A 25,852-nucleotide genomic window follows, 5' to 3' on the forward strand; every position below is an offset into this window, starting at 1 on the left:
GCCACACAACTGAAAGCCTTGTCACCCATAGTTTAGTCTGTTGAAGGGAGCTGGAGGAGCAAAGGGCATGTGTGGGGTAGGATGCGGTCAGACAGGTACTTGGGTCCAGAGTTGTGGATACCTTGGTAGGTGTGAACTGGGATTTTGGCAAATTTTTATTTTATTTTTTATTTCACCTTTATTTAACCAGGTAGGCTAGTTGCGCCAACAGGGCATTACAATAGTCCAAACAGGATGAGATAAAGGCGTGGATAAGTCGCTCAGCTGCAGGTTGTGATAGCATAGGTCATAACCCGTCAATGTTCAGTAGAATTATAAATTAAGACCAAGGTCACACTTGATGTGGGCCTCAAACAAGAGTTGACTATCAAATATCACCCAGGTTGTGACAACGTTATGGAATCAAGCTTAATAAAAAAGTTTATTAAACATCTGTACAAAAACATGAATTAATCAATAATTATATACAAAGATATACCCAACCCATTCAAGTATTAGAGGCAATGGCTTTTCAAGTGGGGCACCATTGGCTAAGCTCATTCACCCTCAGCATCCTCAGCAGGCAGTGGTCTTGAACTGAAAGGCGAGTGATTGACATTAGATAGGCCAGCAAATATGGAATCAATGCTGTTTCGCCCATAATTAAATTTGAACTGGCTTAGCGCACTGAAAATCATAGATGCATCCTGAAAATTTGAAACCTGGCTCAACATTGGATAACTTGCAGACAAACAGCTAGATGTACATTCAAACGTGGTTCAATACATTTCCAGAAACAGCAGGACTGTACTTGTAACCCATTGATTCTGCTTTGGCAAAATACCTCCACAAGGCACAGGTGTATAAAAAAAGTTCAGAATCTGTTCCCAAAACATTGCATTTAACAATCAGAACACATACTTTCTATTGGCAACGTTTTTGGAACAGATTTAAGAGGAACTTCTGCAAGCACTAAAGCGGTAGGCATTTTGGGGCCGCTTTTAGACTAGTCCTAAAACAATGCTTAATAGAATGAACGTACTTCCTGGATGACTTGGACACTCCACTGACTCCGGCCTCTTCATCATCTGACTGGGGGAGGTGGTTCTCTTTGTCAGGCTTCCTGCTGGGCCCACCAAAGAAATCTCCAATTCCCTTCTGCCAAGTTGGGGTGGGCCGAGGACACACAGGATTACCACCAGCAAATTTACTCTTTGCTGCAAAACAACATTTAGAGTCCTCACCAGTGATGAAAATATGAGCAAGAAACTCCTCTGGAGGCAAGTTGTTTGTCATCTACCAGAAATGTCTCATCTAACTAGGATTACATAGAAATATATGGTTATTAGGTAGTCAATGTTACTTTTAAGGTCAATGAAATCATGACTCACCAGGTGTGCCTGCTTGAGAGCTGCTTAATGCATTAGCAGAACTCGAGGCACCCAATGACTTCCTGGGTGCAGATGCAGCCACAGCTGAAAATGTATAAATACGTTAACGTAAACTCACTTTTGTACATCGCCTTGGTCCGTACAATTGACCTTATTTTAGCGCCCCAAAAACGTAATACTTCCAGATCAACTGTAATGTCAATACCATTGTAAAGCACAATTTCTCCCCTTTCCAACAAAATCAATGACATGAGCTCCACGCTGCCTGTTTCAGCATAATTCAACAAGGCAATGAGCTCCGTCGGGTCTTCTTAAAAATGGCGGGTGGGGAAGCGAAACTAATGCGCGATAGTGATTAGGACAGATGTCTTGTGGGAAAACTTTTTTTCACTCGATCTGTCCAACTTATCACCTTATCGCCTCTGAAATGTAAATGAAACACTATAAAGAGTTTATATGTGTCATTACATAGCTGTTTGAAGGTTTGTGTCAAATTTGAATCGGGTTTTTAGTGCGGTGCTAAAGTGATCTTCAGAAGTAAACAGCGGCTTTGAGAGTCATGATGCTTGCATTGATGACGCAAAAAATGACTAGGTATCCCCCCTTACCCGTCACTGTCCATTTCTAATAAAGATAATGCAACATCCGGCTGGGTTGGCATGCGCGGTGTTCACGATTCTATTGAAATGGCGGGAGACAGGCATCTAACCCGGTCAATCATGTTAGCTAATCAATGAAATCGATCAAGTTAATCAAAAATAGAAAATGTAGGAGTGGCAATTATGTTCGCAAAACTACAGTTGGCTACGGTAATTAAGTAGCTAACGTTAGCGATTCCAGTTCCGCACTCAACCAGCAAGCTAATTATATATTCATCGGGTTTTGATTGCAGAACATTACCTTTTCTGTAAGTTCCGGGGACACTGTCTGCCTTCGTCCTCACCATGTTGTCCTAATTTTCACCAATAAAATACAAACGGGACGTGGACCTTCAATGGAGATTTCACGACAGCCCAATGTTCATTCTGCTTTCCCGCTTGGGTTTAAATGACGAGTGTGTGTTTTGCCGCCTCTGACGTCATTGGTTAGGTAACTATTTCCCTCCCCTTCACGAACGCCTTGCCACAGAGTTTCTAAACCCAGAGGCGCAACATTGCAATACTTCTGGGAACATTTGCGAAACAGACCAAGCCGGGGTTTGAGAAGTCAATGAGAGGCAGAAATGTCTTCCTAGTTGTTAATGTTCTCGAAATCTAAAGGCACAACCTAGATTCGAGAGAATTTCTTAACTAGTTGAACATGTTATTACTTGAACCTCGTGAAAGTGACAAGTTTTAATTTGTGCCGTATATGACGGGTTGCACATGCGCAGTTTGGCGCGAGACGATCCTCAGACCACAGATAGTTAAAAAAAAATCTTTGCTTAGACCCGATGACATATTTCTGCGCATGAGCTTAGTTAGCCAACGTCGCCATGACATCGCCTACAAGTGTGATCGGGGATTTCTATTGGAGAAGCAGTTTTAGCGAATCTTCTTATTGCGCTGTCCTTGGCTTCGCCTTCTGGAGCTTAACACACACACCCCACTAATCGACTAATGCAGTGGTTCCCAACCAGGGGTAGGGTACTAGGGGGTATCTGCCCCCCCCCCCTGTAATTCACTTTCCCTGGCTGCCACTGCTCTTGCTCAGCAAAACATTTCCTCTGTGTCATCACAACTTTTGGAGATATTTCAACAAAACTATTTGTGGTAAATTGATTTTAAAAAATTGAAATTTTGTAGATATATTCCAATTAAGTTAGATCTATAATTGTTTTTTAAATATACAAGTAGGAAAGCATTAATATAAATAATCCACTTGTTTAGAGAGAAAAATGTAGATAACTTTTTTGTAAAGTAATAATATGTTGGATGAGTGTGTTGAGAGCAACTCGCCCCCTCTACTAGGGGGTAACTAGCCCCTGTGCTTCAATTTGACTGGCGATAGCTTTATTTGTGACCAATGTACAAATTAGAATCGTGCAATAGCAGAACATAAGAGAGTTGCCACCCCAATGTTACACTGAATTATTGTTATTAAATGTTATATTCCAATGGTATTTAATGTGTTTAGGTATATTCCATTCCAATATTATATTCCAATTCATATTTTTAATGAATAGTGACCTGGGTACAAGGATCCCTAGGGGTACTTGGCCTAGCCACGGGGGTACTTGAAGACTCATGAGAGCATAGAACTACTGGTAAAATGCACGAGGGGGTACTTCTGGAGTACTATGGGCAGTGCAACATTCTGTTGCTGGTACAGTAACTGAAAAAGGTTGAGAACCACTGGACTAATGCAAGCACATACATGTTATGTCCCACCTGGATCATTCCTACAATGTGGTGGCTTTTGGACTTTATAACAATTTTTTTGGAAAAGTATATATTTTTTAAATGGTTTTACTATTCTAAATCAGAAAAAGGATATTTGACTTTCAGAAAAATATATTGGTCAAGCTCAGGCACTTCATTTGTTTTCGGTGCATTTTACAACCTGTAAATTGCATAATCCTAAAAAGGTGGAACCTAACACGGTGGACATTTGGAGCCTAAATTAGCTATAGCTCTGTGAGTGAGCAAGATTGAGCTAGCATGATGGTGAACACTAACATGATTTTAACTTCTCTCTCAAACATATTTTAACATTTTGAAATGTTGTTCATTTTCTCTAGAATTTAGCAGAACAGGGTGGACATTTAAGTGGGACATACAGACTAACATGAAAAATAGAACTGAGTGTTTATATTTATTTAGCTTTGCACCAAAGAAATGACATCCTGAATGTGGTGTCGTTGTAGGAAGAGGTTGTTTTCTTAAATGGAGAATTACAACAAACAGGTAGGAAAGTGATATCAGGGACACACAGAAAATCTTAAATAAAATAAATATAATGAACATGAAAAAAAACATTGAATTTAACTATATTTAATGGCTCATATTTTATCGTGGAAGTTGATGAATAACACCCGGCGACATGGCAAAAATGCCTACATCCACTGAAGTGTTCAAAATGCATAGAATTCCCTTTCAAGATCCATATGTTTGTATTTTTAAAGTAATGGACACCTGACCGTATAATTAAAGCCTTTTGGAATGCACACTTTACACTAAGTGCTATTTCTTCGGGACAGAAAAGGCACCACATGGTAGGAATGGCCCACTGGTGTTATCTTACTGATGATTTGTTGCCAGTTTCTACTGTTGTGGCTAGATGAAGTAGGCCTACAGCTCCATTTAGTGGTCGTGTCGGGGACAAGTCGATGACAACTAGCATTATAGCGAAGCCTAACCTTTTCCTAACATTATCCTCATTCGCCTAACCTGCTACGTTAATTTACCTAACCTGCTGCTTTAGTTCTCCTAACCTGCCACGTTAGTTATCCTAACTTGCTGTGCCGAAAAATCAGCAGTATCACCACACCGGTACTTCGATAAGGTTCAAATTGCATTGGGAAACTAATTGTCATGGTCTGAGTAGAGACAAATCCTCAGTTCTATGTGCAAGTTGGTTGAAATCTTCAACATAATAGAATAGATAACTTTTTGTCCATTGGCGGGAACGGAAATGTGTCTTCTGCCCTTCCCAACACTCCCAGAGCAGAATGGCATAAGGAGCTATATACCACAAAAGAAGACCATTAAGTCAATCAAATCTAACAAGTTTATTCTCTGAAAAGTCTTGTTTACAGCTAGGTATAAGTATGTGTGTGTGAGGAAGAGGGGGGAGCAGTATGGGACAGGTTAGCAAAAATACAGTATGAGAGGTATTAATGTTAATGTATGAATGTGTTATCTTTATATAATATGTGTGTGTATTATCAATGTGAGTGTTTAGGCTCTATTCCACCCCTTGGCTGCTGGTGGATGGATGGATGCCCCCCTCCCAGTTTGAAGTGTCTGAGCCTCTCTGGGTTGGTACGGGTGGAGCGGGATGGGGCATCGGGCAGGTGGGGCAGCGTGGCTTGGCTGGGGGGCAGGATGTGACCCCCCTTTCTGGACAGGATGTTGATCTCCTGGCGGAGGGCGTTTGCCTCCTGAGCTTGACTCTGGACCAGCTGGTACAGCCTCCGCCTCTCGTCCTCCTCAGCATGCCGACGGCCCTGGAACTGGGTACCCTGACACACGGCATGTGACTTTCAAGTTTGGGAAGCAAATTTTTACCATACAAAATGCACCTTTTATAATATAGCATTCCATGTATCATCACATTCGCAGATTTATGTAATATAGCCCACGATTCCGAATGTGATGACTAGATTGTGATGACTAGTCATAATTTTGGCTAATAATATAACGCAATCACTGTTCTAAAAAAAATACAGTTCAATGCATGGCTGAGTGCGTAGTGGCGTAGAGCAGGGATCATCAACTAAATTCAGCTCCAGGCCGATTTAAAAGAAAATAAAAAAATTATTGAGCAGACGGATGGTCAGGGGGCCGGAACATAATTACAACTAAGTTGTAGACTGCAAATTGACCGCAAGAAGCCCAAATAGATATACTATTTGACTAAAACATAATAATTTCAAACCTTGCTTAGATCTGTATACAATCACATACAGTATATCTATCTATTATGCGTGAGAATACTTTGGAACAGATTTCCAAAATCAAAAACACTTGGACTGATTTGCTGTTGTTTTTACAGTCCTTTATGTCCAACAATAAAATCGCCAGTTGGGGAACCCTGGCGTAGAGTATAGGCCTAGGCTATATCAGATACGTTTCTTCTCCTTTCTTTGCAAGGGGAAAAATGTGGCCTTTTATAAACACATTTCATGCAATACTACTACACGTTTTAAAAATTACAGGGTAGCCTACTATGCTGACACTAACAAACAGATCAATAAAAATGACGTTGGTAAATAATGTATTGTGTCTTTTCCGACTATAGGCTATGCGATTTAAAACAATCCACAGGTTATTTTTTTTAAAGAAGCTTATGATGCTCTGTGTCCAAATCATGCTTTCTGGTGTAGGAGCCTATTTTGTCAATTGAATTAAATTTACTTTAGGGGAATCTTAGCTATATGCGCCATCTATGCACAGAAGGTCACGCACACACACTCAGATGCACGCTGTTATTTACTCCATTTAAACATGTCATATCATGCATACACACTATCATGAAAGCACTTTTTGTACCCCCTTTTTCTCCCCAATTTCATGGTATCCAATTGGTAGTTACAGTCTTGTCTCATCGCTACAACTCCCGTACAGACTCGGGAGAGGCGAAGGTCGAGAGCCATGTGTCACGACGTTGCCCTCTTTGGGTACAGCAAGCCCCATCCCCCTCCCAACTAGGCTGCTGTGGTCAGAGAGGTCGTAAATTCCTAGGGAAGACTCTGCCTCATGGCCACACAGTATAGAGACAGAGTGAGTTTTCATAGAGAACAAAGGAATTTCGTCCACCTCACAGAACTTGAGGTCCGAACAACATTTACGTTCCGGAGAAGGTATAAAAGATCGGTGAAGAATCCAGCTACGAACTGGTCTGTTTGTTACAACTTGGGGAAGCTCATGGGAGACGGTGCGGCCACATTACCATAACGCTGTTTATATAATAGCCTCAGATATGAGGTTTACATCTAATTGTTGTATAAGATGAATGGGTGAGGATGATACTGTTTGTAAAATTGTGTAATGTGACTTTGGACTGTTTAATGAAGGAAACTCCAATTCCCTTCTGAGTTTAACTAAATCAGAGGACCGCCCATGAGCCCAGTTAGGGTCAGGCATCCTGGGACAAGCCCTTTTCTGCAACTCCTGAATAAAACCCCAACTTTGAGAAATTCTCAGTAGACCATGTTTTTCTCCATTACGAGAGAGCAAAGGTTGCAGACCATTGCTGAATCTTTTAACCATACCACGTGGTTAAACTCTTAGACTATCGATAGCGACAGAATAAGAACAAGTCTTTGATATTAAATACTAGTCTGCAGCTAGGAATTCGGTATGATTGAACTCGAAGAATGACAACCGCCGAAACATCCATTCTACAACATGAATAAATGTCACTCTGAACTATCCCCTCTAACAGACAGAGACGGACAATTCTACAAAAGAAACAAACTTTTCAACAGCGATCAAGACGACACACTGAGCGTAAATACACTGCTCAAAAAAATAAAGGGAACACTTAAACAACACAATGTAACTCCAAGTCAATCACACTTCTGTGAAATCAAACTGTCCACTTAGGAAGCAACACTGATTGACAATAAATTTCACATGCTTTCACATTCACGTGCAAATGGAATAGACAACAGGTGGAAATTATAGGCAATTAGCAAGACACCCCCAATAAAGGAGTGGTTCTGCAGGTGGTGACCACAGACCACTTCTCAGTTCCTATGCTTCCTGGCTGATGTTTTGGTCACTTTTGAATGCTGGCGGTGCTTTCACTCTAGTGGTAGCATGAGACGGAGTCTACAACCCACACAAGTGGCTCAGGTAGTGCAGCTCATCCAGGATGGCACATCAATGCGAGCTGTGGCAAGAAGGTTTGCTGTGTCTGTCAACGTAGTGTCCAGAGCATGGAGGCGCTACCAGGAGACAGGCCAGTACATCAGGAGACGTGGAGGAGGCCGTAGGAGGGCAACAACCCAGCAGCAGGACCGCTACCTCCGCCTTTGTGCAAGGAGGAGCAGGAGGAGCACTGCCAGAGCCCTGCAAAATGACCTCCAGCAGGCCACAAATGTGCATGTGTCTGCTCAAACAGTCAGAAACAGACTCCATGAGGGCCCGACGTCCACAGGTGGGGGTTGTGCTTACAGCCCAACACCGTGCAGGACGTTTGGCATTTGCCAGAGAACACCAAGATTGGCAAATTCGCCACTGGCGCCCTGTGCTCTTCACAGATGAAAGCAGGTTCACACTGAGCACATGTGACAGACGTGACAGAGTCTGGAGACGCCGTGGAGAACGTTCTGCTGCCTGCAACATCCTCCAGCATGACCGGTTTGGCGGTGGGTCAGTCATGGTGTGGGGTGGCATTTCTTTGGGGGGCCGCACAGCCCTCCATGTGCTCGCCAGAGGTAGCCTGACTGCCATTAGGTACCGAGATGAGATCCTCATACCCCTTGTGAGACCATATGCTGGTGCGGTTGGCCCTGGGTTCCTCCTAATGCAAGACAATGCTAGACCTCATGTGGCTGGAGTGTGTCAGCAGTTCCTGCAAGAGGAAGGCATTGATGCTATGGACTGGCCCGCCTGTTCCCCAGACCTGAATCCAATTGAGCACATCTGGGACATCATGTCTCGCTCCATCCACCAACGCCAAGTTGCACCACAGACTGTCCAGGAGTTGGCGGATGCTTTAGTCCAGGTCTGGGAGGAGATGCCTCAGGAGACCATCCGCCACCTCATCAGGAGCATGCCCAGGCGTTGTAGGGAGGTCATACAGGCACGTGGAGGCCACACACACTACTGAGCCTCATTTTGACTTGTTTTAAGGACATTACATCAAAGTTGGATCAGCCTGTAGTGTGGTTTTCCACTTTAATTTTGAGTGTGACTCCAAATCCAGACCTCCATGGGTTGATAAATTTGATTTCCATTGATCATTTTTGTGTGATTTTGTTGTCAGCACATTCAACTATGTAAAGAAAAAAGTATTTAATAAGAATATTTCATTAATTTAGATCTAGGATGTGTTATTTTAGTGTTCCCTTTATTTTTTTGAGCAGTGTATATATATTGATTGCAATTGTTCCCGAATGAGTGAGCGTTCATGTGCAAAGGATTAGCATTTCAATTGTTATAATTATCAACTGTGGGTTGTCTTCTCAGTCGACCCCCACTCCCCCTTTTGTCTAACAAGCCGCCATGCCGGTTTAGCCCACTAGGGCACATTCTCCTATCATTTCTTGTAACCATATTTACTTTGTTTGTTTGTTTATGCATTTCTGTGAATTACTTAGTTTGTAAATAAATAATTTAAGACAATTGATGTATGGTTGACTCATATTGAAGACTGGGTTCGTGCGACGTTTGGAATGAGACTAACGTGAGGTAAAGTAAATAATTAATTAATTCGAAGACTAATTGATCAGATATAAAATATCTGAAAAGTTATTAGGAAATTATAACTTTGTAATCTGAATATTTTCCTTGGTGCCCCGACTTCCTAGTTAATTACAATTACATGATTAACTTCTTGTCAATAGGGGGTTACTATTTCCACTTTGTAAAAAATCGTGCTCAATTTAAACGGCCTCGTACTCTATTCTAGATCATACAATATGCATATTATTATTACTATTGGATAGAAAACTCTCAAGTTTCTAAAACTGTTTGAATTATATCTTTGAGTAAAACAGAACTCATTTGGCAGCAAACTTCCAGACAGGAAGTGAAAATTCTGAAAATGAGTCTGTTTCAGGGCCTGCCTATTCAACTGGCTTATATTTATCGATATACATGCACTTCATACGCCTTCCACTAGATGTCAACAGGCAGTGGAAGGTGGAATGGGGTGTCTAGCTTGATCTGAGGTCGAACAAGAGCTTTTGGAGTGGCAGGTCAGGAATTTCCTTTCTCTACCTAGGCGCGCGAAGCACCTCGATATTGTCTTCTGATAAGCGTTCGGTTTACACGGCGAATATCTCCGGCTCTGATTTTATTTGATACATGTGATAATAACATCGTAAAGTATGTTTTTTCAACCGAGTTTTATCAGATTATTCAACGTTTATTGGGACTTTGTTTTCCGTTCTTTGCGTAGAGAGAAGATGGGAACGTTATCAAACTTGGCTAGCATTGTGGCGCGAATTCGACAGAAGAAAAAGACATTCTAAAACCAAACAACGATTTATTCTGGACCACGGACTCCTTGTACAAGATTCTGATGGAAGCTCAGCAAAAGTAAGAACAATTTATGATGTTATTTCGTATTTCTGTGGAAAATGTTGATTCCTATTCTCTGCCGTTTTGGCGAGCGCTGTCTCGCAATAACGCAAGCTGTTTAAAAAATCTAACACGGCGGTTGCATTAAGAACCAGTGTATCTTTCATTTGCCATACAACAAGTATTTTTTAGTAAAGTTTATGATGAGTTCTTTGGTCAGATTAGGTGAGTGTCCAAAATATCTCTGGAGATTCTGGTGAATCGATGCTACGTATTCACAATGTATAATCAGGATTTGTAGCTCTAAATATGCACATTTTCGAACAAAACATAAGTGTATTGTATAACCTGATGTTATAAGACTGTCATCTGATGAAATTGTTCAAGGTTAGTGATTAATTTTATCTCTATTTTGTCGGTTTTGTGCAAGCTATTTTTGCGGGGAGTAAATTGCGTTGTGTGTTTGGCTACTGTAGTGAGCTAATAGAAATATTGTGTTTTCGCTGTAAAACACTTAACAAATCGGAAATATTGGCTGGATTCACAAGATGTTTATCTTTCATTTGCTGTACACCATGTATTTTTCATAAATGTTTTATGATGAGTATTTAGGTATTTCACGTTGCTCTCTGTAATTATTCTGGCTGCTTCGGTGCTATTTGTGATGGTAGCTGCAATGTAAAACTATGATTTATACCTCAAATATGCAAATTTTTCAAACAAAACATAAGTGTATTGTATAACATGTTATAAGACTGTCATCTGATGAAGTTGTTTCTTGGTTAGTGACTAATTATATCTCTATTTGGTCGGTTTTGTGATAGCTACCTATGCGGTAGAAACATGGTGAAAATATGCGGTTGAGTTTGGCTATTGTGGTTAGCTAATAGAAATACATATTGTGTTTGCTGTAAAACATTTTAAAAATCGGAAATGATGGCTGGATTCACAAGATGTTTATCTTTCATTTGCTGTATTGGACTTGTGATTTCATGAAAATTATATTATATGATATCCCTGTCCCGTTAGGCTAGGCTATGCTAGTCAGCTTTTTTGATGAGGATGCTCCCGGATCCGGGATGGGTATCACTGAGAATCAGTTTAAATCGCATAATACTAATTACAGAGAATCTTTGATAAAAACTATAAGTCTTCAGTCTAATGATGCCAAAGACACGACACATGCGTCCTCCGAAACACGACCCAACCAAGCCGCACTGCTTCATGACACAATGCCCGCTTAACCCGGAAGCCAGCCACACCAATGTGTCGGAGGAAACACCGAACACCTGGCGACTGTGTCAGCATGCACTGCGCCCGGCCCACCACAGGAGTCGCTCGTGCGTGATGGGACAAGGACATCCCTACCGGCCAAACCCTCCCCTAACCCGGATGACGCTGGGCCGCCCCATGAGTCTCCCGGGCGCGGCCAGGATGCCTGACCCTAACTGGGCTCATGGGCGGTCCTCTGATTTAGTTAAACTCAGAAGGGAATTGGAGTTTCCTTCATTAAACAGTCCAAAATCACATTACACAATTCTACAAACAGTATCATCCTCACTCATTCATCTTATACAACTACAGAGCCTGGTCTCGAACCAGAATCTCTAGTGGCACAGCTAGCAACTGCGATGCAGTGCCTTAGACCACTGCGCCACTCGGGAGCCATAAAAGCACTTTCACAAATGATGAAAAACCACACTTTTTGAAACACACAGTACCATCTTGCTCTGCCTGGTGTTGAGTTTGTCCTCCATTTCTTTCTTCTGGATCAGCAGGCTGTTCATACGGAGGAGACGCTCGGTGTGATGCCTTGTCACCTCTGTCACCGCATGACGGGCCTCTGTCACTTTCACCTGACACACACACACATCATAAACAAAACACCTTTGTGTGTATCATAAACAAACACCTTACAGACTGCCATACCTCCCACTGTCTGAGCTCCTGTGTGTAAGCGGCCTCTCGGACTCTGCTCTCCTGTCTCATCTCCTCCAGGTTTCTGTTGCCAGACAGAGTCTGTAAGGCTTCCAGGTCCACTAGCTTCCCAAACTTCATCAGCATCAGCTGCTCACAGCGCGCCTCCAGACCTACACACAAGTTTACTGTAAACAGTGCATGTCTACGATGCACTGGACGCAATCGTGATCTGCAGTATCTTATTTTGAACTGAAGTGCCATGCCTGGTATTTGGATGGATCTGTTTTTCACATTTTCTCCACAATTTTGTGCCCCCAGTCCCCCTCAGCCTACTCTGTATCTTGGCCTCCATGTCCTTGCGGTCGTGAATGAGCTGGACGTGCTGCTGCCTGGCCTGTCTGTAGAGGTCTCTCTGTTCACTTTTCTCCACCTGCAGTTCTTTAATCCTCTCCTGTAGTCCTCCCAATGCCACTGTGTTCAGCACCAGTGCTGGGGCCAGGCTGCACGGTACCACCCCATTGCTCACAAACTCTATCTGGTATACAGAGGGAGAAATCATTTGTTTTGGTTTTTTGAATATGGGTTGTTGACTTAGTTTTGTTACTTATATTGATCACTAATAACTAAAGGCATGATGACATACGAGTGAACAAGGACAGTCACGTTTCTTACAAACGTGTTCCCTCAAATCCTCTCCTCCCTTCTCTTTGACGTTTTGAGGAGGCGAGGAAAGGACAGGGGGAAAGGATGCCAGGAATTGAGGCAAGACAATTGAGAAAGACCCAGAAAGAGAGAGACTTCTCTCCTCTCCTCACCTGGTGCAGTCTGAGGAGAACCACCACATCCAGCTCATTGAGCTTCTGTTGTTTCTCTCTGTTGAACAGCTCCAGGTCTCCCTCTGCTGCCTTCAGACTGCCATGAACCATTTTTTCCTACATCACACAATACAGACTGGATGAAGATTAAATTAATGTCAAGAAAGACAGAAAAGAAGACAGAAATACACTGATAAGGAGGTGTTGAGAACTAGCATGATGAGTGGTTAACAAGAAAAGCTTTGGGAGTGGAGGATGAGATAAAAAAAACAGGAGCGAAGAAGACAAAGGGGGAACAGTGGATAATGACAAGATGGAGTGGTTAACTGGGAAACGGAATGTATGGAGATAAAAAGAGGAGAAAGAGAGAAGAAATGGAAGTAGGAGATCGGAAAGGGGTCAGAAAATGTGTACCTTCTTGACGAGGGAGTCACCCTCCTTCCTCAGGTTGTCTGCAGTCTTCCTCTCCTCCACCAGCAGCTCCTCGAGGTCCAAACGACGCTCACGGAGCTGCACCGTGTTCTCAAACAGCTCTGAGTTACAGTCTGAGGGAACACACAAAGACAGGTAGACAAAGACAGACAGAGTGCATATCTGTGGCTAAATCATGGAGTACAATGTGGTGTATAACTGAGAATACTGTAAGGTGAAAGGTAGCGACTGACTTGGGGGGCAGACGCTGTCATCCAGAGGACCACCGCTCTCCGAGCCACTGTCATCCTCATCATCATCCCAGTCAGACTCTTCATCAGAATCTTCATCCCTGTCCTCCTGCTCCTCTGGTAGAAAACAACAACAGGATGAGCTGGGCTGATCAACCCTACACTAAACACTCACGCACACAATCACACTTTCAGAGGGGTCCAGGACTAACCGTCATCTCCGGCCTTCTCTTTCTTCTTGACACGTTTGATCTTCTTCTTGAAGACCCTGGTGAGGAAGTCAGCAAACTTGTTGTTCTCCCCTAGAGAGGCCTGGAAGGTGGCAGCTATAGCCCTCTCTCTCTCCTGGAGCTTGGAGATGTCCCTCCGCTTCAGCTCCAGTGCCTGCTTACACTCCTCCAACTTAGACTGAGGAGAGAGATGGGATGATGGTAATATGGAATACAGAGACACACACACACACACCCCTTCCTTCCCACCTAGGTACCCTGAGGTATTCCTCTTCTTCCACGCAGGCATTGAGTCTCTCCTGCAAGGAGTTCTCCCTCTTCTCAAACTCTTTGAGCAGCAGCAGCTCCTGGAACAGGGTGACATGGCGCAGGTCAGCCAGCTTCATCTGGATGTCTAGCCACAGCTTCTCGTGACGCAGCAGGCACAGCTCCGCATCAAACTGCCACATTGATGACGACATCTGAGAGGAGAGGGAGAGAAGGGAAAGGATGGAGGGATGGAGGGAGAGAAATAAGGGAGAGGGGAAGAAGGAGTTTGGCTTGGTTTCAGTTGACAATTTGATGACAGAGAGCCTGGATGTTGCATTGAGGGCCTTTGCATCCCACCTGGAAAGTAAACTATTGGAAAGGCTGACCTGTTCCAGCAGGGATTCCTCTTCATACAGCAGCCTGATCTCCTCCACCTCCCTCATCTCCTCCTCCAGCTCGGTCACCCCAGATTCCTCCACCTCCCTCTCTCTCCTATCTGCAGGTGTATGGCAGGGGGTCTCCTCCTCTTCTATCTCTGCTTCCAGCTGTTCCAGCAGAGTCTGGCCCCCCTCTAGTTCCTGGTCACGGGTACAGGCCCTGTGGGTAGGATTGGCATAATAATAATTATTGCTGAATTATTAGGGTGGCGGCAATGTTTAATGTGATAGTAGTTAGTTACTGTATGTTCATGTTTCTATAATATTTCATTTTAAAAATCACTCATTTCAAAATTTTTAGTTTTTTGGGGACAAAAAAATCTGTTGGATCAGACTGACTTTTAGACTTAGGAACGTGATAACTGTTTTTAATCAATGATCTGTAATTGATGAGTTATTATGAACCTACAGTAAGCTCTGCTCCGGTCCCAGTCCCAGGCCAGACATACCTCTGAGCCCTCAGGGCCCCGTAGCGCTGCAGGGTGGTGCGGGTGTAGCGTAGCTTCCTCTCAGGGGTCTCCTCGGGCAGCAGGGAGGGCAGGGTGGGGACCGGGCTGCAGAAATGAGGCACCAGGCGCTCCTGGACAGCCTGTAGCTGCTGGGCCTGGGAGCGCAGACTGGACACAAGGCTCACCTTAGTATCCCTTAGGGCCATTATGCGACTGTTCATCTGCGTCTTCCTCTCATGGATCTGACAGACACAGAGGGACAAACATACATAGGATGATCTACTAACATCATCGTGTTAACACCATGCAACCTCCCAACCACATTCTGTTATTTGGTCTTATCTAATATATTAGTTTGGGCGGGGGTCAGGTACAGAGGTCGCCAGGTCTATTAGTGTATTACATATAGTACATTTGGTTTTGAATGGTAAAGATTGGGAGAAAGTGTAAGACGTAACCTAGTACCTTCTCCTCTAAGTGGACCAGCTGAGCTCTCTTCTTCTCTGCGTTCATTCTCAGGTGTTCTGGGACTGTAAAGTCTTTGGCCGTCTTCAGCTTGAAGTCACCCATGTTCTCCGTAGCCAATCGGATGGCTCGCACATCTTCCGGATCCTCACAGTTCTCATTGGGCTTTGCTGCATACCTAAGCAGAGTAACATGGAGATACAGTCATGTAGGGAAGAGTGAGGACAGAAATTCTGAAACGAGAAACTTCAACAGAGGCCATATGATAACAGACTCACAGTTCAGCCCACTCTTTCCTCCTCTTCTCTATCTTAGCCCGGGCCCGCTCTGCCTTCTCCGTAGCCTTGCGGAGTTTCTCTGCCTGGCGGCCAGCCAGCTTGCTGCCCCCTGGACGCACCACATGGGGCGCCATAACAGCCTCCTCACCCAGGTCCTCCTGGTCCGCTGGCCAGGGACACACACATTATGATATGGTAGTGTCATGACGTTGGGTTGGGGGTAGGTTTACGACAGTCATAAATACCTCTTTCCCCCTTTTTCTCTCTCCCCACTATAACTGATGTGACATAAGGAAACCCATGGGTTAACATAGAGATTCTGGGTAACATCAGAAGTTGGGGGAAATGAACTATATTCTGGTAATCCAACCAACTGAACATATGCGGTGGTACTTAAGGTATATTATGTCAGTTCGGTTGCCCTCTGACACATTCTCATCAATGATAGAATGACAAACTCTACTGTGGAAAGTATAAATGTCAGAGGTATCGGATTCACATGGAATTGTGGTTTAATTGAAATGTTTGAATATGAGATTATTTGTGAAGAGATTAAATGTAAATTTAGCTTCCAAATGAGAGATCTGTGCTTTCATAAGTTTTCCTCAGCTCAACCAGTGGCCCACCCCTGTGAAGAGGCATGGGTTATAAACTTTTCAGACACACCCCTCTACCTCCACTATATAAAGCCAGTGACAAGAATGTAACTTCCTGTTCCGGATACACCAGGATGACGGTCCTGTGTCAGAATGGTTCAGACAATAACTACAGAACTAGGCCAACATCAGCATGGATTTTGATTGTGAATGGTATGAACTTTGAACTCGTGTTCACTACAGAAGTGATATCTCCTAGCCGTTGAGTTGGCAACAGCTGCTACAAACGCAGGTTAGGAAGGACAGTCCGAGTATCCCGTCTTCCACACACAACGTTACTACACGTATCCCGTGACTACCAGAGACATTCTCCAAAGGACAGAGGACTCGGGTTGGCGACACGGTCCATCTACCACCAACCTACTGAAGCGCAGCTCAGAGTAAATATGTATTGCATTTTCTTTTTCAAATGGGCGGTAATTTAGAATGCATCAGATACTATATTTACGACAGCACAGCTCGCCTATGTTCGAATCTCCCGCTCTTTCACTAAGACTCAGCCCCTTTTCTTTGTGTAACAAGCTGCCATATCTATTCCGCCCGCTAGGGACGTTTTTCTGTATGACGTAATTTGTGATCAAGTTATGATTTAATTGTATATGTGTGATTAGTTAGGTATTTAGTAAATAAATAATTAAACCCAATTTTGTATTGCTGATTCAACTTGTTAGCCAGGATTCTTGCAGATAATCAAGGACTTACAACTTTCAGATGAGACTGAATAAAATGACGATTAATGTGACGGCTATTTAGTAAAATATTACTAAATCTTTAGGAGTTTATTCGAAAGATAACAGCTCTATAAATATTCTTTCGTGGTGTCCCTCTCTAGTTAATTAATATTTACATGATTAGTTCAATCAGGTAATATTAATTACGGAGAAATTATTTTATAGAATAGCATGTCATAGCAATCAATCTGGCATAGTCAAAGACACGACAGTAGGTAGAACACACACACATTCTCTCTCCCCGCTCTCCTACCTGTGATGTTGGAGTTGTCTTTGCCGGCCTCGGCTTTGTTCCTCCAACGTTCCTGCCCCACTGCCCCCGGGCCCCCCACCCTTCCCCTCTGTTTCAGCTCGTGGAACCTCTGGGACAGTGCCAGCAGACGATAGGTGGAGATCCTGTGGTCACTCTGGAACGCTACCACAGTAACTGTGTCCGACTCAAGAGAATCCCAGAACCTGGAAGAACCAGTGGGCAAATCTGAAATGTCAACCCATTCCCTAAGTGCACTACCAGGTGAAAGTGCAGATTGAGTTGTTGCTGATTAAGTACCTCTCCTGTAGTTTCTGGAGTCCGATGCGGTGGCGTTCCTCCTCCCAGGCCAGCTCTTTCCTGGCCTCTCTCACCCTCTGGGCCGTCATCCTCTCAGTCTCCTCACGAAACCGCCAGTCCAGCTCCAACTCCTACACATACACACTAGATTCTCTTGGGCTGTGGCCAGAAACATGCTACAATTTATTAGGTTTATCACAGAAACATTCAAATGCTTTTTGGTTGGTTATGATACTAAACACTTTGGGACGAAGGGGTGGATTTGGGTGTAGGGGTGTATGGGTTTGTGAGTGTGTACCGTGCGGTGCAAGCGGACGTGTTCGGGCAGACCCTGGTTCTTCTCCAGTAGCTGTTTGAACTGGTTCTGCAGCTCGGCCAGCATCTTACGTCTCTCCACCTTCCTCATCTCAGCCTCCCGACGCATACGGTCCATTTCCAACTTCTGCTTAGCCGTCTCAATGCTACAGAGAGGGAAGTGGGGGAGGGAGAGAAATAGAGGGGAGAAAGAGAGAGGGATGTGTGACAGAGGGGGGGGGGGAGAGGGTGGCTGGTTTGTCTTTAGCCAGATGTGCCTTTGTATGAGTTTGTCTCTAGGTTTCTTCCTCACCTGTACGCCGACGGGTCTTCGATATCCTGGGCCACACCCTCCATTTCAACACCGACCTGTTTCACCAACAACACAGTCAACCACAGAACTGGCACTCACTTATGTGTTATTCATGAGGTTATTGTCCCACTCTCTTCCTCCATTCATCCATCCCTCTATTCTACCCTCCCTTCCCTGCCCCCCACTGACCCGTGGTGAGGGGACTTTGGCCTTGCTGCGCTGCAGGGCTTTAAGCAGGTCCTCCTGGGGCAGCAGGCTGAAGGAGAAGATGTTGCCGTCCTCCCCTGTCGTCAGGACAAATTGGTCGTCAAAGCTACAGCGCAGCTGACGCAGCTGGCCATACTGGTTGTCATGGACGCTGAGGGCCCAGAAGGCCTGCATGGAGGTGAGGTGGAAGTCAGATGGCTGCAGAGGGTAGGCCCGGACACTGCCTGACTGCATGCCACACAGCAACAGCTGCCTGCTGGAGCTGGGACAGAGAGACCACAACAACCTGTCAACATATACACACATTAACAGAACATCTAGAAACCTCTGCAGTTACAACATTACAGAACACAATACAGACACACTGATACAGAAAATGTTTACAGCCATCAGTTGTGTAGTCCCTTACCTGAAGGTGATGGTGCAGATGGGGTCCTCGTCTGTATTCTGGACAGGCAGGAAGGTGAACGGCTCATCCCTGAGCTGTAACAGGTCCTCACCCTGCTGCTCGGAAAACTTACAGTGGTACAGGAACCCCGAGTCATAGCCTCCCTGAGAGAGATATGGAGAGAGAGCCTGGTTTTCACCCCGCTCCTCCGCACACTCCACTGGCTTCCAGTCGAAGCCTCATCCACTACAAGACCATGGTACTTGCCTACAGAGCAGCAAGAGGACATGCCCCTCCCTACCTTCAGGCTATGCTCAAACGCTACACCCCAACCCGAGTACTCCATTCTACCACCACTGGTCTCTTGGCCCTCCCACCCCTACGGGAGGGCAGCTCCCACTCAAAGCTCTTCTCTGTTCTGGCACGCCAATGGTGGAATCAGCTTCACCCTGAAGCTATGACAGCAGAGTCCCTGCCCATCTTCCGAAAACATCTGAAACCCTACCTCTTCCAAGAGTATCTTAAATAATCCCACAGAACCCCTCCTCACACCCGCCCCCCCACAAAAATAAATAAATAATTACCTTTTGTGAACGAACACTCGCACTTTACTTTTTCCCTCCGTTCTAGCACTGACTTTGCTGATTGCTACTTTATTGAGGAAAAATGTATTTACTATGACTGAGATATGTGGTTGTCCCACCTAGCTGTAAGTCACTCTGGATAAGAGCATCTGCTAAGTGCCTAAAATGTAAATGTGCAATGTAGAGAGAGCAAGAGATGGCCCTGTTAATGTGTGTGTATGTACCATGGAGAGCCAGAAGGCCCCAGGTTGAGAGTAGAAGCCACAGCAGAGGGGGCTGGGGGGGTCAGGGGTGTAAAGAGGGGGCAGCTCTTCCTCCTCCTCTACCTCCTGCAGCTCCTCCTCGGTGGGCTCAAGGCCCTCCTCCTTGGCTTTCTTCAGCTGTGCTTCTCTCTCCTTCTGCTTCTTCTCCTTCAGAGCCTGCCTGCGCGCAATCTCCTCCTCCCGCTGAAATACACACACTCACAATTACACACCCATGCCAGAGTTGAACCAAAAGAGCTGTTAACAAAGCAGATAACAGACAGATATAATGTGAGCGTGCTTATGTACGTTTCCTACTAAGTATGATGTGTATGCTTCTGCGTAAACTGTGTTTTTTACCAAGACAGCTTTTATGTGATGTATGTTTTATTGATTCTATGTAACCCATGACTCCTTGGAAAACAGTGGCAAGTGTTACTGAGTGGACTATCCTGTATAAATAAATACAATGAAAATGTGTTTACAGTACAGTTGTTCCCAGACAGTGAGGGCCAGACCTTGATGTGTGACTTGATGCTGCTGAAGGTGAAGTTTCTTGTGGGAAGGCCAGAGATGTGGTAGGTGGTGCCGTGGTTCTGGGCCTCCGGGTCTGGAGACTGGACCTCCACTACATGACCACTCCTACACAGGACCAGCAGGGTGTTTTTGTCCTGAACACACACACAGAAGGGTTCTAACTTACTAACCTCACGTGCCATTGTCTTGCAAACATTTGTCACTGATCTGGGATCAGACTTACATGTGACTGGGGGGACCACTCCAGCCCCTGTACAGGTCCTGGTACCGTGACAAACCCGATGGGGTCATACCTGTCCCCCACAGTGAAGAAGAACACAGTGCAGTCCATACTCTAGAGAGAGAAGGAGGGATGGTGGAGGGGGGAGGATTATTGATATTTGTTATTATACCGATTCCGTTTGTTTTAGGTCTCCAAGGGGAGTGTCTATAGAAAGGAGCTAATGATTGATTTCACATTGCCCATTGGCCAACATTCTGCGGCCCTCCCTACCCCAGTAGCTAGGATCTCGCCGTTCCGTTCATATGCAATGGCCGTCACAGCTGCATTGTGGGGTTTGAAGGCCTGTTTGAGACGGAGCTCGGCATCTCCATAGCGACTGCGCCCGGCAACCACTCGTAAACTCTGGGGGTTGTAGAGCTCCAGCAGACGGACTACCCCGTCCTCAAAGCCCACCACCACCAGCCCTCCGCTAGGGTTCACCTACACACACACAGGCAAGGGTCACACAGAACAATCTCAACACACAGTACAGTACACAGATAAGCAAAGCACGTTGAGACCTAGTTAAAGAAGACAAGACACTGCATGAATGATTATGTTACCATATACAGTGCATTCGGAAAGTATTCTGACCCCTTGACCTTATTCACAGCCTTATTCTAAAATGGATTAAATAGTTTTTTACCCTCATCAATCTACACACAATACCCTATAATGACAAAGCAAAAACAGGTTTAGAGATTTTTGCAAATGCATAAAAATTTTTTTTTTAAATGAAATGTGAAAAATCACATTTACATAAGTATTCAGACCCTTTACTCAGTACTTTGTTGAAGAACCTTTGGCTTCCACAAGCTTCCCACAATAAGTTGGATGAATTTTGGCCCATTCCTCCTGACAGAGCTGTAACTGAGTCAGGTTTGTAGGCCTCCTTGCTCGCACACGCTTTTTCAGTTCTGCACACAAATTTTATATAGGATTGAGGTCAGAGCTTTGTGATGGCCTCTCAACATGATGCTGCCACCCCGTGCTTCACGGTTGGGACGGTGTTCTTCGGCTTGCAAGCCTCCCCCTTTTTCCTCCAAACATAACGATGGTCATTATGGCCAAACAGTTTCATTTTTGTTTCATCAGACAAGAGGACATATCTCCAAAAAGTATGATATTTGTCCCCATGTGCAGTTGCAAAGCGTAGTCTGGCTTTTTTATGATGGTTTTGGAGCAGTGGCTTCTTCCTTGCTGAGCAGCCTTTCAGGTTATGTCGATATAGGACTCGTTTTACTGTGGATATTGATACTTTTGTACCCGTTTCCTCCAGCATCTTCACAAGGTCCTTTGCTGTTGTTCTGGGATTGATTTGCACTTTTTACACCAAAGTACGTTCATCTCTAAGAGACAGAACGCGTATCCTTCCTGAGCGGAATGATGGCTGTGTGATCCCATGGTATTTATACTTGCGTAGTATTGTTTGTACAGATGAACGTGGTACCTTCAGGTCTTGGCTGATTTATTTTGATTTTCCCATGATGTCAAGCAAAGAGGCCCTGAGTTTGAAGGTAGGCCTTGAAATACATCCACAGGTACACCTCCAATTGACTCAAATTATGTCAATTAGCCTATCAGAAGCTTCTAAAGCCATGACATATTTTCTGGAATTTTCCAATCTGTTTAAAGGCACAGTCAACTTTGTATGTAAACTTCTGACCCACTGGAATTGTGATACAGTGAATTATAAGTTAAATAATCTGTCTGTAAACAATTGTTGGAAAAATTACTTGTGTCATGCACAAAGTAGATGTCCTAACCGACTTGCCAAAACTATAGTTTGTTAACAAGAAATTTGTGGAGTGGTTGAAATTCCGACTTCAACTGTATGTAAATAAGGTATCTGTTTTTTTATTTTTTTATTTTTAATAAAAGTGCAAAAACTTCAAAAAACCTGTTTTCGCTTTGTCATTTTTGGGTATTGTGTGTAGATTGATGAGGGAAAATAAAGATTTAATCCATTTTAGAATAAGGCTGTAACGTAACAAAATGTGGAAAAATTTAAGGGGTCTGAATATTTTCAGAATGCACTGTAGTCAAGTCTCACATACATACCAGGCGTGGCGCCCAGGTCAGTGTTGTTCCACCTTGTTTGTAGCGGCTGGTTGTTAGTTCTTTCTTTGCAAGGAAGTCAAAAATCCTGACTGAGCCTGAGAAAGAGGAAGAAAGAGTGTGTGTTTGGAACAAATCGACACAAAAATTATGCGTTTCTACAGCGATAGGCCACTCTCACGGTCTAAAGTGGTGGTGGCCATCAGATGGCTGGTGCTGGACACATCCATTCCCTGGATCACTCCAGCATGGAAGGAGAACAGACACTCTGGGTCCTGGGTCTGCACACACAGTATAATGGAGTAATTTAATACAAGACCCAATACACACAGTCCCACATACACACTCAAACACTGTGCTGATGGAAAGTAAAACTCACAATGTTGGAAAATGAAAGATCCAGTTTCCAGATGCCTCCATTGGAATCCTGAGAAGAGATACATTTGACACGCTATTTAATAAGAAATTATCTTGTTTCTGAGGGAATCCCAAACTTAAACACATTAACATAACACTACACAGATTCCCATACAGCCCATTGTAACCACCTATGATGGTTGTAAAACTTTAGGCTAAGTGTTGTTGTATGACCCTTGACCCCTGCCCTCTGACCTGGGCGAACCAGATGAAGGAGTCTGGCAGGCAGCTTTTGACCATGGAGGACAGGCTGACGTTGCGTCCAATCACCATCTCCTTCATGGGCTCAATCTCAAACAGACCGCTGTCATCGTTACAGTCTGCTGTGTCAATGCTCTCAAAGTCCCAGCCCTGCACAGTGTGGAGAAAGATATTACACAGCGAGCAATCAACAAAACTGGCCCCAGATCAGTTGTTCAGGCCTGCTTTTTAGGGTTAGCAGAGACCACTTAGACTGAGGCTGAGAGGACTGTATAGTATCTGAAAGGTTACCCTAATGGCTCCATCGGTGCCGATGGTCATGAGCTCCCCCTCGTCCAAAGCAAACTGTTGGATGGTGCCAGCGTGGCACGTCCTGCCACCCTTACGGCATATCTCTACCTTGATCAGGCCCCCGTCCCACAGCAGCATGTTGCCCCACTCAGACCCCGACACTACCTGGCACCCGGACAGAAGGGATGTGATCGGGACAACATAGAACAAGAGAATATTGCTTTTAGTTTGTGTCAATTTCAATGCTGTATGTATAGCAGGAATTTAATGTAAAAGAGCAGTGGACAGACCTTCCCATCAGGCAGCTCCACATAACCCTCGATATCCGTCAGGGCAGTCTTCCCAAATCTTCCCAGAAGCCCTTGCAGTTTGAGACCAGTAAAAGTGCTGGCCATTTTCCAAAACCTGGAAGAATGATTGATAAGAGATCAACTCACATGGTGTATGACACTGTACACATAATACACAATTTTTGTATTTGTTGTCAATATTTCATCATGAAATCTGTTTTCTCTCTGCCCAGCATTCTATAAAGTACTTTGTGACAAATGTATAGTGGTAGTACAAATACATTTTGCTCAATTGATTGCTACTAACTTGATGTGTCCAGATCCGGAGGTGGTGAGTTGCCCAGGATTGTCAGGTGAAAAGGTGACCCTGTAGACGTCCTGTGAGAAGGCCTTGCAGCGCAGCATCACCTGTTCATGTCTCCATTCCCACAGGGTCAGCATGTAGTCCGGAGCACTACCCACACTGGCCAGCAGGGTGCCCTCACGGTTAAAGTCCACAAAGCTGTAAGCCTGCCCTGTCCCACCTAACGGATAGGGATTCCAACCAAATGTCTTGATCATTAATAATATTCTCTATACATTTTTTCTAATTAATTTTCAACACCACAAAGGGTGTGCGTGCCTGTGTGCATGTGGTCAAGTTTCCATACCTCTGAGAATGCGGTAGGGTCGTAGTGAGGGATACTCATAGATGACGATGTTGGGCTGGTCTCCCTTCTCTGCCACAGCAAAATACCTATTACTGGGGTGGGCCTGCAGAGAAACACAGTTACAGATGGGGTTATATAGGGTGAATCAAGGTTATCCAGAGCCAGTGTTTCTGTGTGTGTGTACCATGATGGTGCCGATGCCTCCCCCACTGCAGGAGCGGAGGTAGCGTTGCTCCTTGGTCTGAACATCCAGGAATATGAGCTGGTTTCCAGCCACAAAGGCCAGCGTTCGCTCATCCAGCAGCTGCAGGTTGGCCCTGCGCCCACAGTCATACCCAAAAGAGTGCCTGGAAGAATGTTAAGGTGCAACACAATACACAAACATAATACCATGAACATAACTGGGTTGTGTAGACTTCTACGCACAAACTCTGGCACATGGCATACACACAGTGTTAAAAGATACGTAAGGTGCAGCAGGTTCTCTGGGATCTCCGAGTCTGCAGTGATGACTGGTCTGGAGTACAGCTCGTCATAGTTGTAGTACATGTCCTCAGAGAGTTTCTTCATCCCCATTCGCTCCTCCTCTTCCTCCACAACATCACTACTCCCACCTGGCTGCTGCTGCACCTGCTCAGAGGCTGCAGGAGCTGAAAAGACAAACTGCTGTCAAACATCAGGTCATGGCCGAGAAGTAGGCACACCATACTGAAACATTTTTCAGTGGGGGGGGGGGAAAAAGGGTGTTCTTATTGTACAAGTTCCGGTAGTTACCTCCCTGTTTCTAAACGGTCTCTACCTACTGAACATGACCCAGCTCTCTCAATATTTGAAAATCACCCTAACGTAGACAGCAGCTAGCAAACAAGCTAGCTAGCTAGAATTGCTCATTCCTTGTGTTAGGGTCAGAGCCGGGTAAATAACTAAATGTCTCTTTGATTGTACCTATTAATAAAAATATTAATTTACCGTAGTCAAAATGTATAATTAGTTGAGCTGTGAACTTATATATTACCTTGAAAATTGTCTTCAGCTGTCTGTTTCTCAGAAGAGTCCATCTTCATTTGGAGTTGACTCGTTGCTTGGCAACCCAGGGAGAGGGACTTTGTAATCGCAAAGCATGTTGGTTAATGTAGTCATCCACTCCGACTGAAGCTTTGGGACACGTTCAGGTATGAGGTTTACTCAGAATATATTAATGAATAAATCAGATAGTCTTACATAAAATGTAGACATGTGTTTTTGTTAGTGCCAGCCTATATTAACTGAATGAGTAGACTACAATCAGTGGTTCACATTCACAACCTTTTTTCTTTAACTGTACCACTAACCACATTTATTCCTTTCCAGGCATACCTCTGAAGTACCCCCTCAATTGCATTTTACCAGTAACCCTATGGTCTCATGAGTAT

At 44.4% G+C, this 25,852-nt stretch overlaps 2 protein-coding genes across 6 annotated transcripts; both read right to left on the minus strand.

Moving 5' to 3' along the window:
* Positions 1–397: 397 nt before the first annotated feature.
* Positions 398–2,696, minus strand: LOC139584541 (PCNA-associated factor-like). The gene is made up of 4 exons (XM_071416534.1): positions 2,271–2,696; positions 1,371–1,454; positions 1,022–1,196; positions 398–576 (listed from the first exon to the last, which is right to left on the minus strand). The coding sequence occupies exons 1-4, from the start codon at positions 2,314–2,316 to the stop codon at positions 537–539; spliced, it is 345 nt and encodes a 114-aa protein (XP_071272635.1). The 5' UTR covers positions 2,317–2,696; the 3' UTR covers positions 398–536.
* A 2,364-nt stretch (positions 2,697–5,060) lies between these two features.
* On the minus strand, positions 5,061–25,541 carry LOC139584538 (cilia- and flagella-associated protein 44). Of its 5 annotated transcripts, none has more exons than XM_071416525.1 (34): positions 25,456–25,541; positions 24,907–25,090; positions 24,625–24,787; positions 24,441–24,543; positions 24,098–24,314; positions 23,791–23,905; positions 23,501–23,665; positions 23,204–23,359; positions 22,971–23,018; positions 22,773–22,872; positions 22,595–22,689; positions 20,765–20,974; positions 20,495–20,605; positions 20,253–20,405; positions 19,717–19,938; positions 18,930–19,072; positions 18,503–18,782; positions 18,314–18,369; positions 18,005–18,167; positions 17,707–17,837; positions 17,410–17,612; positions 15,770–15,935; positions 15,492–15,669; positions 15,027–15,268; positions 14,527–14,737; positions 14,149–14,352; positions 13,874–14,069; positions 13,665–13,778; positions 13,414–13,544; positions 13,000–13,116; positions 12,518–12,719; positions 12,194–12,354; positions 11,986–12,120; positions 5,061–5,532 (listed from the first exon to the last, which is right to left on the minus strand). In XM_071416525.1, exons 1-34 carry the CDS (start codon positions 25,502–25,504, stop codon positions 5,236–5,238), a joined length of 5,421 nt encoding a protein of 1,806 aa, XP_071272626.1. In that variant the 5' UTR covers positions 25,505–25,541; the 3' UTR covers positions 5,061–5,235. The 5 variants fall into 5 exon arrangements, with proteins under 5 accessions (XP_071272626.1, XP_071272627.1, XP_071272628.1 ...); XM_071416526.1 differs by having other exon boundaries at positions 24,907–25,103; positions 25,456–25,536; XM_071416527.1 differs by lacking the exons at positions 12,194–12,354; positions 12,518–12,719.
* Positions 25,542–25,852: the final 311 nt, after the last annotated feature.

This window comes from Salvelinus alpinus, chromosome 9 (assembly GCF_045679555.1).
Source record: "Salvelinus alpinus chromosome 9, SLU_Salpinus.1, whole genome shotgun sequence".
NCBI classification, from domain to species: domain Eukaryota; kingdom Metazoa; phylum Chordata; class Actinopteri; order Salmoniformes; family Salmonidae; genus Salvelinus; species Salvelinus alpinus.

Bases quoted from the DNA above. Each gene is read 5' to 3' on its own strand.
- LOC139584541 (XM_071416534.1), bottom strand. From the start codon at position 2,316: ATGGTGAGGACGAAGGCAGACAGTGTCCCCGGAACTTACAGAAAAG. The intron at 1,197-1,370 runs GTGAGTCATGAT...GTTGTTTTGCAG, and splicing joins CTCTCAAGCAGGCACACCTG to CAAAGAGTAAATTTGCTGGT. The intron at 577-1,021 runs GTACGTTCATTC...CTCGCCTTTCAG, and splicing joins GTGTCCAAGTCATCCAGGAA to TTCAAGACCACTGCCTGCTG.
- LOC139584538 (XM_071416525.1), bottom strand. From the start codon at position 25,504: ATGAAGATGGACTCTTCTGAGAAACAGACAGCTGAAGACAATTTTCAA. The intron at 23,360-23,500 runs GTAACCTTTCAG...CACACTGTGCAG, and splicing joins GCACCGATGGAGCCATTAGG to GGCTGGGACTTTGAGAGCAT. The intron at 12,121-12,193 runs GTATGGCAGTCT...TGTGTGTGTCAG, and splicing joins AGGAGCTCAGACAGTGGGAG to GTGAAAGTGACAGAGGCCCG.